The following is a 16,844-nucleotide window of genomic DNA, read 5'->3' as shown; positions in this document are numbered from 1 at the left end:
AAGCAATCAGATTTTCCCTTGTAAGCCTGAACAAAAACTGTGGTAAGAACCAGGCACACAGCCAACTCTATAAGCAGATCATACATACAGAATCTGGCCTTTAGAATGCAGAGTAACCATACCCTGGCTCACTGCTATGCGTCATCTTAAACAAAGAGATGAAATTACACCAAAAAAAAAGAGACAAAAAAAGTAGCATACCACTAAGTACAGATTTACACCCATATAAAATGGGAAGTAATGAGAACTAGGATTAGAGTATAGCTGGTCCAGCAGTAAACAAATGGCGAGAGCAGCACTTTCAGAGACGTTTCCTTAATAAAATGTGTCAACGCATACCAGTATCTGAACATGAGTACAACACAGCTGGGTCTTCTTATCAAAGCCAGCATATGACAAAGTGAGACGAGGGACCACATATTAGCCAACAGCATATCCCTCAATCATCAAATTTCTAATGACAACCAATACTTGAACATGAGTGCAACACAGCTGGCTCTTCATACCAATAATGTACAGAAAGCAGACCAGCTTGACAAAGTGAAACAACAAACCACGAGTACCAACATGACATACCCCCACAATGATCAAAACTTTCATTCTTGCTGACATCATACCAACACTGACTTTTGAGCCAAAGCCCTGGAGCACTTTCCAACAGATCCTTGAATACTAATAGTTGTTGGCTCGAACTCATGCACGAAATGGGACAAAGGACTATACTGTCTCTACTACATTCCCTAATTCCAGGTTCTTGCTCCTGTAAAACAAAAATCGCAGTGCAAAACCAGAGCAAAACCGAAAGCGCATCTAGTATTCCATGCCGAAAGCAAAAGGTTTTTCTTCCACTTCCAATGCGAGGGTCTCATGAAGTCGTGCTGACAAAGTAAACCTTCTGGTTTCTCAAGACAGAAAAGCAACATGAATTTACAAATCATTCTTGGAGGCCGTCCTCAGGTTTGTGCCTCGGGTTTCTCCTCTGCCTGAAGCTCTGGCTGTGTCCTAATATGAAAACCTTCCACCTTTAGTATCACATCCTCTACAGCTACTATTGGGTTAGTTGTGGGGCCATTGGAGTTTGCAATTTCACTGTCATCACCACCACTTTCAACTGTTCGCCAGATTCTAATAGTTCCATCTTCAGATCCAGAAGCATATGACTCTCCACCAGGTGAAAATCGTACACAATGCACTGGACCATGGTGTCCTTTATTGCACTCTGTGAAAACACGAGCCATTAGAACATACAAACACCTCATTACCTACGAACAAAGGCACAATCTACACAATTGCTTACCAATCTCCTCTCCCGTACTGAAGTCAAAAATTCGAACCCACATATCATCACCCCCTGCTATAAACTTTGATCTAAAGGGCTCTAAAGATGCTGACTCAACTGGCCTGGACAGGTTATATGATTTCACCAATCCAAAGCTGGAAGCAACAGTAATAAACAAGCATTTGTTATCCTCTAAAATTGGCACAAAACATGTTCCGAAAGGGAGTCAGTTATGTAACTTACTGATTAGCATCCCAGAATTTCACACTATTTCCATCAGCAGTGGTGATGTAGCGTCCGTCTCTGCCTACTTCCACACTTGTACAAGGTGATTTGGTCTCCAGAGTGCGTACTATGGTTTGCGTTCTGACATCCCATACTCTGTGTGCCATGAACAACCAAAAATGGCCAGAGTAAAGTTTGGCAGAAGAAAGAAAAAAAAAGACGCCTGCAGGCTATAACTGTACCCAAGCTTTTTTCTTTAAACTCAATTCTTGTCGCTCATCACAACATATCTTTAAGCCAAGAGTAGGAAAGGAAGAACATGAACAATTCAGTCACATATCGAACAACCATTGGGGGAACAACACGCCAAGGAAGGCTCAGGAATTGCTGAAAATCCTTACAGTTCACATATTACAAGTCTCCCTGCTGCGGACTACAATCAGAAACAGAAGTAACAAAACCTGCACGAGTGACTAACAAGCCTAGAGGAAGAGGCATGGATTTACAGATGGTGCGTCCTAGGACAAACCATTGGGTCCTAATCAGCTTTTGCAAGACTGCCTGGAGATTTCACAGGGTGGCTGCCAGCTTCCTTATGGACAGCAGCTGCATCAGCACAGCAACATCGTTGTCACATAGAAGCTTATAATGTGGCAGGCTGGAAACCAAACCCACACACTATCTCCCCATGATCTTCAGTGACCTTGCTTGATAAAGTGCCAATGGAGGTACCCAAGGGCAAAACAAATCTCAGGCAGCCTTAGCTCCTGTAATGAAAATGGAAGTTGTCACCTTTTGAAAGGTTAAACTTACATCAACACCTGCTTTTGCATTTTATGGCAAAACTACGGTAAATCGTTTTAAACTCCACACGTTATACAAAGTCTTAAGTGTTCTTTTGGTCAGCCCAACTGTCATAAGAAACCATAAGTAGCCTTGCTCCATCGTTCCACTTTAATAGGCACGTGATGTGAATCGATGTGACCCGCGATTTAGTGTTAAGCACAGCCCACCTGTGAGACGTCATGCGACTCCCACAGTTGATTCACACATGATGTAAACAGTACGACAGTGTGTCTATGGATGCAGGTAAGGAAAACAATGCCCAAGAGACTATTCAAGAGACTCATGCAGTCGATATTTACATGTGAAGTACCCATCCGGGACCTTGATGCTGTATTAGTTCTTCAATCACACCATAGCAATCTAGAAACACATTCATTGAAAAAACTCAGATTGAGAAACCTTGAAATCCCAAAAGAAATAGGATTCTCAGAAACCACTCAGAACTTATGTGTCTCCAACAACTAAAATGCCTACAAAGCCTTTCCAGGGCATGTGTGGGCGCCCACACACGCTAAGCATGCACCTGCACACATGCATGCATGCACATGAACACAAAGAAACCTCTCTATTCCTTGGCTAAAGCGCAAGACGTTTCCCTTACAAACTTGGGAAACTTTGAGACTCTGCTAACTTTGAAACGTCTCTGGTTATTATCATCGTCCATATAACCTCAAAGAATATGATGAAGTGATTATTGCGTATATAAGCAATCACATGAGAAGGTCTCTGTCAGCAACCCCTGCACCCCCCTGTGTATTTATTTATTTCTTGATAAAACGGATGCACAAATTCAGAGAAGCAAACCAAATTCTCCAGCAACTGCTCACGAAATGTCATCCAAGAATGCAGAGCAATTAGCCAGCAGGTGTCATGCGGCTGCTGACATGGCACTGCCATGTGGCAGCCAAGGCACCAATTTCTGAAAGAGCTTTTGTAATTGCGAGCATCGTGTTATGTTGAATCAATAAAGAAAGACCCCAAGAAACGCCAGTTTCTCTCTGGTGCTGCTCTCCAAGTACCAGCCTTACTACTCCAATGTCTTCAGAAAAAGAATTTTTTTTGCCTTGTTTCTGTTTTTAGAAGTTGAAGAATTGATAACATGGTGGTACCCTAGTGTTTTGAGTGATCGTATGGGTCAGTAAAACACCAAGGTTCGATTAACAGTGGCAATGCTCAAAATGCGAAAAAAAATAGTAATGGGCTAACGCATATTGTTGGAGGCAATCTGCGACCAGCTTTAGGATTATTCTAGAACATGTGATGAGACTTGATAACAGACTTCAACCACATGACATAGGATCAGCAAACACTGCACCAAACTGACACAAAATAGACAAGAGGGACTGATTTCCCTTGCAATTGTAAGATAAAATAACACAAGTAAGATTTTGTGGCAATAGAAGTAGAGAAACGCTGCAAAGTAGTTAATGGACAGAATCAAAATTTTTAATTACCAATTGATGCAATGTGATGCCATTGTGTGTCACAAGTTCGTGACATGGCACCCGGGTTTTAATGCTAAACCCCCCACTTGCAGAATATGGCCGAGAGGCCTAAACCCTAAAAGATGAAGTATTGCGTAATGATGCTGACGTGGCAAACCATACAGAAGACCCTAAAAACGCAGGCGGTTGCTAACATGGCAGGGTGTACTGATTTCCGCAAATTGTGGGGCAGCCTTTTAGCACCAGTTTTTGGCTTCTTTGCTTTTGGGGAAGTTAGCTTTTCATAGCAGTTGCTTTTGGGGGCCAAGGGACTTTAAATATGAAAAGAGGGGGCGCACTCTAGCATCCCAATTTTGCAGGAAGCAAAGGAGCACCCCGAACTTGTAACCTGTTGAAGCAATATAAATGAATACAGAAAGGGGCGCCACCGTTTTGGCGCCAGTGCACTTTGGGAGAGGAACTCCGCCTCTCTGCCTCTCTCTCTCTCTCTTCCCTTTCCCCCTGCCCGCCCCCCAACCACCACACCTCTGCTTGGCTCGCGCCCACTGCCCACCCCCCCTCTCGCTCAGCCCCCAGCCCTCCCCCTCTCGCTCTTCAGCCCCCGCTGCCTGCTGAGCCCCCTCTCCCTCACCCAGCAGCTCACACACACACATCCAAGGACACAGTCTCACACATTTTCCGAATCCCCACACGCATACATATGTCCCCCATACATACACACACAAAAAATGGAAGGATGAGGAGGGTGAGGACATTTGCATCCAAAATGGCCTCTCCCATTGGCAAATAGGATGAGCAAAGCAACTTTCACGGCAACCAACAAGCGCCTCGCCACCTTCAAGGACAAGATGAAGGCTTGAAAGAAGGAGATGGACAGGTGGAGGAACGAAAAATCAGCCATCCTCAAAGAACGAGATGCGATGAGACAAGGGATCGGCTCACTCAAGGCGGAAGTTGCCTCCCGTTCACCATGTGAAGAGGGAGAGATTGTCGAGGTGAAGGAAGCGATGAAAGAGGAGCTCACAAAAGCCATTGCTGAGACCATCAAGATGAAACAAAAGCCATGGCCAACTCCTTAGAAGCCAAGGAGGAGGGGGGTTGGGTGGACGTGGGTAGTACGTGAAAACCTCCGCACAGAAGTCAAAGAGGAAACCACAATAGAGGAGGAGAAGATGAGAGAAGCACGACCTCTCAATGTGCGAGCGACGGGCATCATGGAGACACACCTTTACCCCCGAAGAAGACGCAAAAGAGCTTTGCCTCAAGCCCGGATACAAAAACAACTCCCTCCTGTTTGCCAAGACATGGAGAACGGGGAAGGACACCACAAAAAGAGAGCTCTCATCCTCCTCTTTCACAATGAGGTGGAGAGGACTACCTTCATGAGGAAGAGGGTGGCATTGTGTGTACTATAGGGGCCACCCATATACCTTGGCAATGATCTCACACGCATGCAAATTGAGCATTGATGGGCATGTATGCCTCAAGTACTACAGGCCCGCAAACAAGGCAAGAGGGACATGTACAGACACTATTGTGTCATCATTAATGGCAAGGCCACTGACTAGGGACTCGCTGCCTATGAGACACCTCACTAATAGATACACATGGCGGTATGGAACTATAATGGTTCCTTGTGGACACATACAGGTAGACTAGAGGAGGTGATGGAGGATCGAGACATCATACTTCTCACAGAGACACATGAGAGCCCGGAGAGAGGATTGCCAAGGGTACAAGGATATGTGTGGGAGTGCCACCACACTTCCACACGTTCAGGGGGACAAGCAGTTCTATATCAACAAGAGCTACAAGTCAGAATACGGATCTTGACTAGAGTTCGAGAGGCGTGATTCATGTGGATCATAATAGAGCTACATGAGGGGACTTCCATCTACATTGCCTTCTGTTATTTCGCCCCATCAGGATCCCGATTTGCTACACTCATTGGAGACACAACAGGGGAAGACACAATGGATCACGAGAGAGACAGAGAGGCACTTATCTTCTTCAATCTAGGAGCCATCGAAATTTTCATCCATCCATAGTTCCTCAAGCAGATTGACTTTGAATATGATCAGTTTGCTGGAGAACTTGAGTGCAAGTTAGCCACGTGGGAAACCAATACAGTTGTACGACTTATTAGTGCACTTCCCGTCCCCATCCAAGGGTACCATGGCAAGGCAGACATCCACATCATGAAGTTGGGGGATTGTGACACTCTTTTGGGCATGCGTTGGCACGACAAGAACAATGATATTCAAATCAAAAACCAAACCATAACATATAGGCAGAATGGAAAGCCAGTCGTGTTTCCAATTCGCCTGACCGAAATAATTTTAAGTTGCTTTGTATTTAGATACTTTTTGAACTTTGTTTGAGAATATTGTTTGTATTTGTTTGAAATAGATATACCTTCATAAGTTCAGAATAGTCTGAGCTCACGAATTATAAGAGGGAATAAAGCACTCATAGAACTATAAAAGCATGGGACACAAGAAAAGAAAAGAAAAAAGAAAAACAAACAAACAAACTAACTAAATCACTTTGTTTGCTACGAAACAAAACTAGATAAAACAAAACATTATTAACTTAAAAACGTTCTTATTTTACGCAACTTACTTGGCTTAAAACAAGTACTCAACTTTAAGCAAAAAAGGATAAGACATCTTAAAAACTTAAACCTAGAAATGAAACTTCACACAACAACTTCTAAAGGAACACATTCTTAAGTCCTCGGGTAAGCTAAATACGAAATCGAAAAATGAATACTACTACAAACCTACGAAGAGCAATCCAAACTTGACAATATGTGACCTCAACTTTGCTGCTTGTCCAAACAGGAAGAATAAGATTATCACCTTTATCATGCATAGCTTGGACAACAGCTATGACATCCTTACTCATGTCGTTAATGCCCAAGAGTAGGTGCAGGTTTGTATAGAGGTCATTCATGCTTTGAACGTACTCTACAAAACCAACGAGCTGAGTTTCTATCACCCTCCGGAGGTGATGGGCATACTCAGCCATGATAAAGGCTAGCATTTATCAAGCTATAGTAAAAATACTAGAAGCGCTAGAGATCAAAACACCAACATAAGGTGGTTATTAAGTCAAACAATAAGTGGGCTTTTTAGCTCCCCAATTCTATTGAATTTACTACTGATTATCTTGAACATTCCAAAGGAAGAAACATTCAAAATAAACTTACTACGATGCAAAAATGAACGAACGTTTTTCATGATTCTTTTGAATGAGTATCCTTTTTCAACTAGTAAAGAAATAAGATGGCAAGATTGAACAAAGACCAGAAAATCTAAATAGTTGAGAGCAAATGACATCATACTTAGCTAAAAGAGAAATGTTCGAAGAATTGTGAGGCATACGGATGATATTTAGATTGGCATATTCTGGTTCAAGGCGCTTATCATAGATATCTACTTCTAATCCTAAGGGAGTCTAAAAAATCTTAAGGTCTAAAAAGACACAACAATCACTATTTGTGGTACAGTTAAGTTCACAAAACTCCTTGGGATAAATTCCTCCGCCTACAGAACTCGAATTCAACTACATAAAATCTTGAAAAGAAGGAACGTCAAGAACAAAAAGATCATCTACAAAGCGTCTTACATTGCATAACTTATGCAAAAATATTGGGCAAGTGTTAGCCAGGACAAGACGCTCCATAAAATCAAACTCATAGGTAAAAAGATAGAAGTTAGCAAGAAAAACAACACAATTAGTGCCCATAGGGATACCAATTGTTTGCTTGAAAGGAGAGTCGCCGATGGTTATATATAAATTGTCCAAAAGAAAATCTAGCCAAGATATGATGTCAATGTCATCTACAATCCTGGTGAATCTCTTTCTTCCTTTGTATACATCTACATTCTTACTTTTCAGCCATAAAAAGTCAAAGTTCAAGGCTGACTTTTCTACTAGCAATGCATTGTACCTATCCTTCTCAAGCTTGTACGCAAAAACTTTTGAAATAAGAGACTTGACTCCAAATTTAAGGTCCTCCAAATTTAGCTTCGTATATAGCGTTGTAAAGTCAAAAGTTTGGAGACAAAGAAATAGATTTCTCCTCAAGGCTTCTTGAAGAGTTCAAAAACTTTATACCATGAATCACACCTACTAAATCATTTAAAATCCAGCTTAAATCGGTAGGTACGTCTGCTTCCTTTAGCATATTTTTCCACAATTCATTTACGCTAGGTAAAATGGCTTTGAAACAATAACTAAGCCATTTGGAAACGTCAGGCAAAGAGGTGTTACAAGAAGCAACTATAAATCTAAGCTTTATAGGGTTCTTGTGGAACTTCCAAACGGTATATAAAATAGGTAAAATTTAGGCTCGCACTTGAAACCAAAAGACATACAAAAGTCTTGATGTTTCAAGATAACCTCTTGCATCGAAAGATCACAATCATTGTCAGTATGAGAGTTTACTTCACCTAACAAGCATTCTAAATAGAACTTTTTGCACATAACAACAAAGTTATTAGAACACTTATCTACGTAAGAGATTACAAAATCACGCTGAAATTTCCTAAGAGCATCACGATCAGAAGAAGAAAAGCTATTCCTTCCCGAAGAAATGTTCCAAGAGCAAGATGCTAATCTCAAAGAAGCTTTCTTGAGGACTACAAACTTCCAATGGGTAAAAACACCTTGAACTCCTAAAGACTCCTCCAACTTTACTACGAAACTAGAAATTTGAAACCGGCCCATAGGGCGGTAGGCGTTGGCTTTCACCCGAAATTCTTTACTTTAGACACACACAGAGAGAACGTGCAAAGGAAACCTGTGACGGGAATTAACAATTAAGCACACACACGGCTCGGAAGCTAGAATGCTCCGAGCAGACGCCGACAACCTGTAGGCCCCAAAATTGGCGCCCCTTTCGGTATTTCTTTATTCTTTGAGAGGGTAAATTACAAAGTAGAGTCCTGGGAATCCTTTACCTGTATCCCTCTAGATACTAGCTGATTTGGCCAAATTTCGGTAGCATAACAGCCCCAAAACTTGCGCGAAACCAATTCCCTTGCTAGAACTCACTTCCACTGGCGTATACCCTCTGATTCCAATCCAAAAACAGTAAATTCAGCTCGCTGTATTTACTGGTTTTTGCCCTGTTTTCAGCCCCAAACAGTCCCCTAGCTATCCTCTGCCAGTGGGGCACGATTCCCAAGGGTTCTGGCATCTATATGGCTGAAAAACAGTCAATTTTCTGCGCATACACAGCGCTGAATTTGCACCTGTACGGTGAGGGGTTATGACCCTCACCATCACTTGCTTTGGAGTAGCAGCTAGCTACCCCTGTTCCTGCTCAAGGAGGCTCTTGCCTTAGCACAAAAGCATGAAACTACATAGATGTACATCAATCAAATGAAGAGCCCTCTTGTGGGGCATCATATAACTGTACATAGGGGAGAGAGAGAGCAGTGTGTAGCGTGCACGGCATCACTCCTAGCACCACAATGTACATAAGAGGGAAAGAAAGCACTCCATAGCTCTTAACCTGTGACAAAAACCAAATGAAGCCTCCTCCCAGCTTAAAATTCAGCGCCCAATTTTCTATAAGAGGCAAGTTCATGAAAAATTGCCACTTGGCGCATTTACAAGCATTTGCCCGTTTCGGGGTTGCAGCCTAAAAATCTCCCGACTGGTTGCTCAGTTGACGGCAGAGTTGTAAAATGTTCCCCTAGTCATAACGGAGGTAATGACGCAAACACATTTCACAGCCCAAAATAGCAGTTCCCTAATTTTTAGAAAATGATTCCGTTGGGCTCCCAATAGTCTTCTGACCATCTATCCTCTTTGGGACCGCATCCAAAAGTGCAATGTGGCCCAACTGTCGGATACTTTCTGTTGGCAGTCCCACCTTGACTTTATGCCTTTATTGAGTTCACTTCCTAGTACCCACCAACTTGCTAAGTGCAACGGGGGGACCTATATGATCTTGCTCTGAGCCTAGACATCCTCTTACTATACGAATTCCAGTGCTGACCACTTCCCATCTGCAGGTGAAACTACCGTTCACATTGGCCATACAATGTCCGATCGTTTGCTACTTCAAAAAGAGGGTCTCAAAAATAAAACAAAAATCATTGGAAAGAAACCAACAACTAAGGTTAGCAGTTGTCACGTCCTCGTGACATAGTTAACAGCTGCCACATCCCCGTGACAAAATTCCTTTCTCTATGGCTTTGAGAAGGCAAGAGTCATTTGAGGAAGGGAGCCTATATTTAGTACCTCTTGAGAAAAGGTCTTTCAAGGAATCTGAAGGAAGAATAGAACAATCGGCAGTAACTTGTTTGAAATAGAACTTATCTGTTTTAAACTATTCCTCGTGCGGATTGAGTTTGCTTGATTCTGGTTTTGATACTCGTTTCAATGTTGTTTGGAAAACCTCTAGTTGACGCAGATTGCAGTCTGGGGAGCATCTAGTTGTATTTGGTCCTCTAAACGACGCACGCTAAGATCTGGGTACTAAATATAGGCTCCCTTCCTCAAATGACTCTTTCCTTCTCAAAGCCATAAAGAAAGGACCTCTTGAGAAAAGGTCTTTCAAGGAATCCGAAGGAAGAATAGAACAATCGGCAGTAACTTGTTTGAAATAGAAATCTGTTTTAAACTATTCCTCGTGCGAATTGAGTTTGCTTGATTCTGGGTTTGATACTCGTTTCAATGTTGTTTGGAAAACCTCTAGTTGACACAGATTGCGATCTGGGGAGCATCTAGTTGTATTTGGTCCTCCATACGACGCACGCTAAGATCTGGGAGCATTAGGTTGTAAATGGAAACCTCTTAGTGACGCAGGCCGAGGTTTGGGGAATGTTTAGTTGCAAATGGAAACGTTCAAGCGACGCATGTTGCACTTTGGGGGAGTTTGGTTGTATATATATCCTTTTAATAACTCATGGCCGGGTTTTGATTCTAGGGGGGGCATATTCATGGAGGAGTTTATGTCTTTATGTCTTGTGATTGTATCTGTAATCATCTGTGTTGCATCGTGATTTGTGAAGCGTATGAATCTGGTGCATCAATAGTTCCAAATTGGATGAGATTGCATATGTATGTAATCTTAGTGCGTCGAGACACCCCTTTAAAGATCAATACAATCTCTTTGTGAAGGCTAACACCAAAATATCAAAAACTCTGAAACATTCAAGTGAGGCACGTTGCACTTTGGGGGAGTTTGGTTGTATATATATCCTTTTAATAACTCATGGCCGAGTTTTGATTCTGGGGGGCATATTCATGGAGGAGTTTATGTCTTTATGTCTTGTGATTGTATATGTAATCATCTGTGTTGCATCATGATTTGTGAAGCGTATGAATCTGGTGCATCAATAGTTCCAAATTGGATGAGATTGCATATTAGTGCATCGAGACACCCCTTTAAAGATCAATACGATCTCTTTGTGAAGGCTAACGCCAAAATATCAAAAATTTTGATGCGAGATGAGATAACTGGATGACCCTCGGATTGTGGAACTGCGTGCTAGAGAATGTGGAAACACGTAATGATAGGCATTGGCATGTATGCATAAAAGACTGACTGCTAAAGAATCAAACTAAGTTTTGCGATTACTCCTTTCAATAGGGGGTTATGTCACGAGTTAGCGATATGGCACCAAATGGGTTAGGAATTTTTAACCCTAAACCCCTAGCTTGAAAAAAATGGCCAAGGAGACTAAACCCTATAAGATAAAGTAAACTCTAATTGCGTAATGATGTTGACGTGGCAAACCATACGAAAACCCTAAAAACACGGACGATTGCTAACGTGGCAAGGTGTACAGATTCCTTCCAATTGCGGACAAGCCTTATAGCGCTGTCGGGGATTAAGGGGTTCGAAAGGCGAGCCAGGTCAGTACTGAACTGCTAGCTATGGGAGAAGAGAGAAAGAAAGATGCACCACACCGCACAATTGTCTAGTAACCTCTTCGAAACGAGAACGAAGTGCCAAAACAATTGAATTTTATAATGCCAACAAAATCCGACGCACAATTTCCAAGGTAGTGCCGTTAACAGCACCGTTAACTTAATTAATTGCAGATTAAGGACAAAAGTTGGGGCCAAATTAATTTAACCTGTATTGATTTCGAGTATCCGTCGATGGTCGGTGTTGATGAATGTCAAAGCTTCTTGGCATAGCTCCAAATTCAGAAGAAGAGAAACAATAACGGTTAAGCTTTCCCTATGCTTCTCAAAACCCTTCGTTAGCCCTCCTAATCTCCTCACTTATGCCGCAGTTCCCTTGTTGCTCCAAGGGAGACCTTCAGATTCCGAGCCTTGGTAGAGAGAGAGATCGAGAGATCGGAAGCCTTCTTCTTCCCTCCTCTGGCTTTAAAGCCTCCCCTGAGAGAATGATTGAGATCAATAAACCCCGTTTCTTCCCTCCTCTCTTGCTTACCAAGGTACACCGAGAGAGAGAGAGAGAGAGAGAGAGAGAGAGAGAGAGAGAGAGAGAGCCCTTCCCTTCTTGCTCACCGAGGTTGCGAGCGAGAGAGAAAGAGATCTTTCCCCCTCATTCTTCTTCTTCCTCCCTGCTTACCTCATTCACCCCCTCCTTCTCCTCCTTTGCATGTCTAAAAAGAACCTCTCTATAAATATCCTCCCCTCCCTAAGCAACGACGGCGTTGTCGGCGCTAGGAGGCATAAAAAAACCCTCTTGCTGACGTGGCAAGGCGACTCTAGAGCTCGATGAAAACTGCCAAAATTGATGCCGAATGTGGTCGCCTTGCCATGTTGAGCAATTTTCGTTTCTTGGCAGCACTTATCCGAGCATCCTACTATGCACTATGAGCACCTTCTCTCTCCCCTGCTCTCCCGTTTACTGTCGACGCCATGGCCTTTTCTTTTTCTTTCTCTTGTCCACACCCATTTCCTTATTGTATGCAATGGGCAAAAATTTACATAGTTACTAGGAACGGGAAACCGGAACGGGAACGCGGAACGGGAACACCGAACAAAATGCCATTCCTTGTTACGGGTACTCACGTTTGAAACACGGAACGGGGATTCGGAACGGGAACTTGGAATGGGAACGGGGAACGGAGCCCTGAAAACGGCCATTCCCTGTTACAACCCATAGGCGGCCCTCCCATTTCCACAGCCGACCTTCATAATGCACAACCAAGGTAGTGCCTCATGCCCTCAAGATGCTAGTGTAGGAGTGCTTTTGACGAAAGGCCTTCCCCTCATATGCTATAAAAGCATCGGAGCATCCGTGTTGTAGCTAGGTCGGACATACTCCGCAATCAATGCTCACATATCAACCAAATTAATGTTCAAGCACCGTATTAGGCCTAGATCTAGTACCAAGATATCCAAAATTCTCCAGCCATTGTCCTATGTGGCATTTGTCTCGACTAATCCAGTGCCGAGCTCAATTATTGCCTATCGAGCATACCCAGCTACCAATGCACTGCAAGTCATCACATTCTGGACAAGAATCTCCTCGAGCACTTACTCTGCTGCATTCCAAAACCTGGCTAAAGCTCAAAACTCTAAGATGGAACAATGACCAAGGCGACTAAAGTGGTACGGAACTACAAGAGGTGGTTCAGACATAGATCAGCCGGCTTTTGGACGCAAACAATAAAGCCAAAAAGCACGCCAAAAAGCATAAGAAAGGAACTGACTTCCCGGGTTATTTGGATCGTCAATCTAATTTTGCATCGGCAAGAAAGCAGAAGAAGCGTGTACAATTTGAAGGACCACCCAGTTCTTCTTCATCTTCTTCTTCTAACAGTTCTTCTAGCTCTTCAGACTCGAGCGAAGAAGACAAGAAAGGGAAAAAGCGACGCAAAAAGAAAAGCTTCGGAAAGGGCAAGAAAAAGGCAAAAAAGCCTAAATTTCGCCGAGTTTCTGACAGTTCTACAGAGGACTCATCCTCAGACAGTTCAGACTCTGACGATCACATGTTTTATGCAAATAAGAATCATTTTTATAAAGCCAACCAATATGACTTCCTCGAGGTTAAAAGCAAGAAAGTAAGAGAATTCAAAGAAGGTGGACAGTCAATTAAGTTTGACTCTTTTTGTGGATTTCGAGATGCTCCGAGGGCTTTGGCCCTCTTACAACAGTTTGACATAGCTCTCTCTAGAGGGCATTACTCAGAGGACTCCAAGATTCGGAGGGCTACCTCTTTCTTCAAGGGAAATGGTCGAACATGGTGGTCCACCCTTCCATTGAGAAAGAAAGCTCCGGTTAAATGGTTGAAATTCAAAAGGCTTTTTATTTCTTCTTAGCTGACTCGGGAGTACGAACAAGATCTACGAACTTCTTGGAATCATCTTCGGATAACCAAGGGAGATTCTTTGGATGCTTATTGCGAGAGATTTTGGAGCTCTTTTCTACCAGCCTCTTCATTTACTACAGAGATCCGAGACTACTGCTTGGAACAAAAGTCAAATTCTATTCAAGAATTGATGGGTCATGTGAAACGGGGTTTTGCCATACATTCGGACAATCTGACTTACCCCACAAATGAGATCTTGACTCAGAGAACCCAACAGACTTCTAATAATGAAAGTAGAAAGAGAAAGAGTTCCCAAGAAAAGAAAGACAAGGATTCACGACCCCGGCTCACTCTTCGAGAGAGTGCCAACTACATCAAAGAGGAGAAGTGTTTCGGATGCGGGGAACACGGGCACGTCTCCGCAAAGTGCCCTAAAAAGGCACTGCAAGAATAGAATGAAGACACGCCAGAGAGTTCGAGAGCAGCTAAGGAACGTGGCAGAAAAGGCAAGATGAAAGCAGGACTCGTTCCAGATTGCATGGGTACTGACCCAAGCACGAATGATGAAAGTACAGAACTTTGCCGAGCTTGGGGCAAAGTGAAAGATCAAGAAGCCTTCATTTTCTTTGATGGAGGAGCCAAGGCCAACTTCATTTCACCTAAATTGGCGGCGCAACGCGGCTCGAGATTACACCCGATCGGATGGGACCACAAGCAGAGGCAGTTCGCTTTTCGGACGAGCTTTGGTTTATATGAATTTTTGGTGATGCCTTTTGGCCTTACCAATGCTCCAACGACTTTTAACCGAGTGATGGACACAATTTTCAGAGAGTACAGATCTTTTGTTGGCACTTTCTTGGATGACATTATAGTCTTCTCCAAGGATGAGGCAGAACATAGACGACATCTGCTACGAGTCTTTCAAGCACTGCGAGATCACAAGTTGGTGATCAATGCCAAGAAGAGTGAATTTTTCTTACCGGAGATACACTTTTTGGGACACATCGTCTCAGCAGCAGGAGTACAAATGGACCCGGCCAAGATTGAGACTATACATGATTGGCCCGATTTGAAGAATGTCCATGAAGTTAGAAGCTTCTTGGGCTTATGTTCTTAATACCGGCGGTTCATTAGAAAGTTTGCAGAGATTGCTTCCCCTTTGCATATCTTGACACAAAAAGGAGTCCCTTTCTCGTGGGGACTGACACAAACTGTTGACGTGTCAAAGCCCTGAAGAATGGAGTCAACTTACAGATGCCGGTCGAGGGGCCTAAACCCTAAGAAGGACAAGTAACAAAAGAAGAAGTCCTACCAACTTATGGAGACCCCGTCCGATGGGGCCCTAGTGACATAAAAAACATTAAAATAAAAGAGACCCACACAAAGACTTGCGCAATTGATGACGTGGCAGCAGTACGGACACTCCGAAAATTGCGTTGGCTGATGACGTGGTAGACTGTACGGATTTCCACGTTTTGCGTTGATTGCTGATATGGCAGTTGTATGGAATTCCGTGATTTACGCTGGTAGCTTTTTGGCATTGTATTTGGACCAGAAACTTTTGAGTTTGAAGGCTTTTCACGTAAACTGCTTTTCATAGACCAAGGGCCTTTAAATATGAGGGGGCTCATTCTCTGGCATGCTTCCTGGAGAAGGTGCACAGACTAGAGTACCGGCTTGTACTGTGTTGATGCAATATAAAGAAATACCGAAAGGGGCGCCAAGGTTTGGGGGCCAATACTCTTTGGGTGGAATTCCGCCACTCCTTGTCGTGTGTGCTCTCTCTCTCTCTTTCAGTTCAATTGTTATGGAAGTGCTAAAAGTCTGTTCTGTCTGGTCTTTTCTATTGGCACGTGGTGCCCGTCTTGTGACAAGGACCCATAGAGGTGACTACCTTTCACACTCTAGAGAGAAATTGACTACAGGACCAGTTTTGACTTTGCCGGATTTGCAAAAGTCATTCGAAGTATATTGTGATGCTTGTGGTCGTAGTCTGGGTGCGGTCTTAATGCAGGAAGGCCATGTCATTGCCTATGAGAGCCAATTGTTTTCAAGGCCAGAATTGACAGCACAGATTTATGAGAAAGAGCTTTTGGCGGTTATCCATATTCTTACTCAGTGGCGACATTACCTACTCGGAGCCGATTTTACGATATTCACTGATCATCAGAGTTTACGCTACTCTTGTCACAGAAGCAGCTTTCGGAAAAGCAGATGCGGTGGGCTAACATCTTGTCACGGTTTCACTTCTAGATTGTCCATGTACATGGACAAAAGAACTTGGTAGCAGATGCTTTGTCCCGGAAGCTATTAGTCTTGGCTATTTCCGCAATTCATTATAGAAGCTTTGAGGACATGGTTGATCAGTACGCCACAGATCTAGATTTTTCAAATATTCAGTCAAATACAGAATGGGAAGGTAGTAGCAGGATATTCAATTCGGGATCGCTACTTGATGAAGAAAACGATGTTGTGCATTACACAATCGCTGAGGGAAAAGGTTCTAACCAAATGCCACTGTCCACCATTTACAGGTCACCGCGGCATTGATACCACCTTAGAAGGTGTGGAGCGATACTTCTTTTGGCCGAGACTCAAGAACGACATGGACGATTTTGAAATTTGTACGCATGTGCTTGGTATGCCAGAAGGTCAATTTTGATAGGCATAAAGCACATGGATTGTTACAACCTTTACCCATTGCCACCCGCCCCTGGGAAAGTAATGCTATGGATTTCATTTTTAATCTCCCGAAGACACAGACTGGGCACGATGGTATCTGGACTGTTATTGA

General features: G+C 43.2%; 1 protein-coding gene across 1 annotated transcript in view; it reads right to left on the bottom strand.

Annotated features, from left to right (window-relative positions):
* Positions 1–573: 573 nt before the first annotated feature.
* The window catches only part of LOC147437361 (uncharacterized), a 68,865-nt gene continuing 52,594 nt past the window's right edge, over positions 574–16,844 (bottom strand). Inside the window, exons 5-7 of the mRNA XM_086486909.1 lie at positions 1,523–1,660; positions 1,298–1,434; positions 574–1,219 (exon numbers count right to left, since the gene is read on the bottom strand). Of these exons, the coding sequence (XP_086343035.1) occupies positions 954–1,219; positions 1,298–1,434; positions 1,523–1,660 (541 nt within the window). The 3' untranslated portion in view covers positions 574–953. The remainder of the gene's footprint in view (positions 1,220–1,297; positions 1,435–1,522; positions 1,661–16,844) is intronic.

This window comes from Adiantum capillus-veneris, chromosome 17 (genome assembly GCF_014529385.1).
Source record: "Adiantum capillus-veneris isolate H3 chromosome 17, ASM1452938v2, whole genome shotgun sequence".
Classification (NCBI taxonomy): Eukaryota; Viridiplantae; Streptophyta; class Polypodiopsida; order Polypodiales; family Pteridaceae; genus Adiantum; species Adiantum capillus-veneris.
The sequence above is the reverse complement of the archived record's forward strand: the minus strand, read 5'-3'. Positions and strand labels throughout refer to the sequence as shown.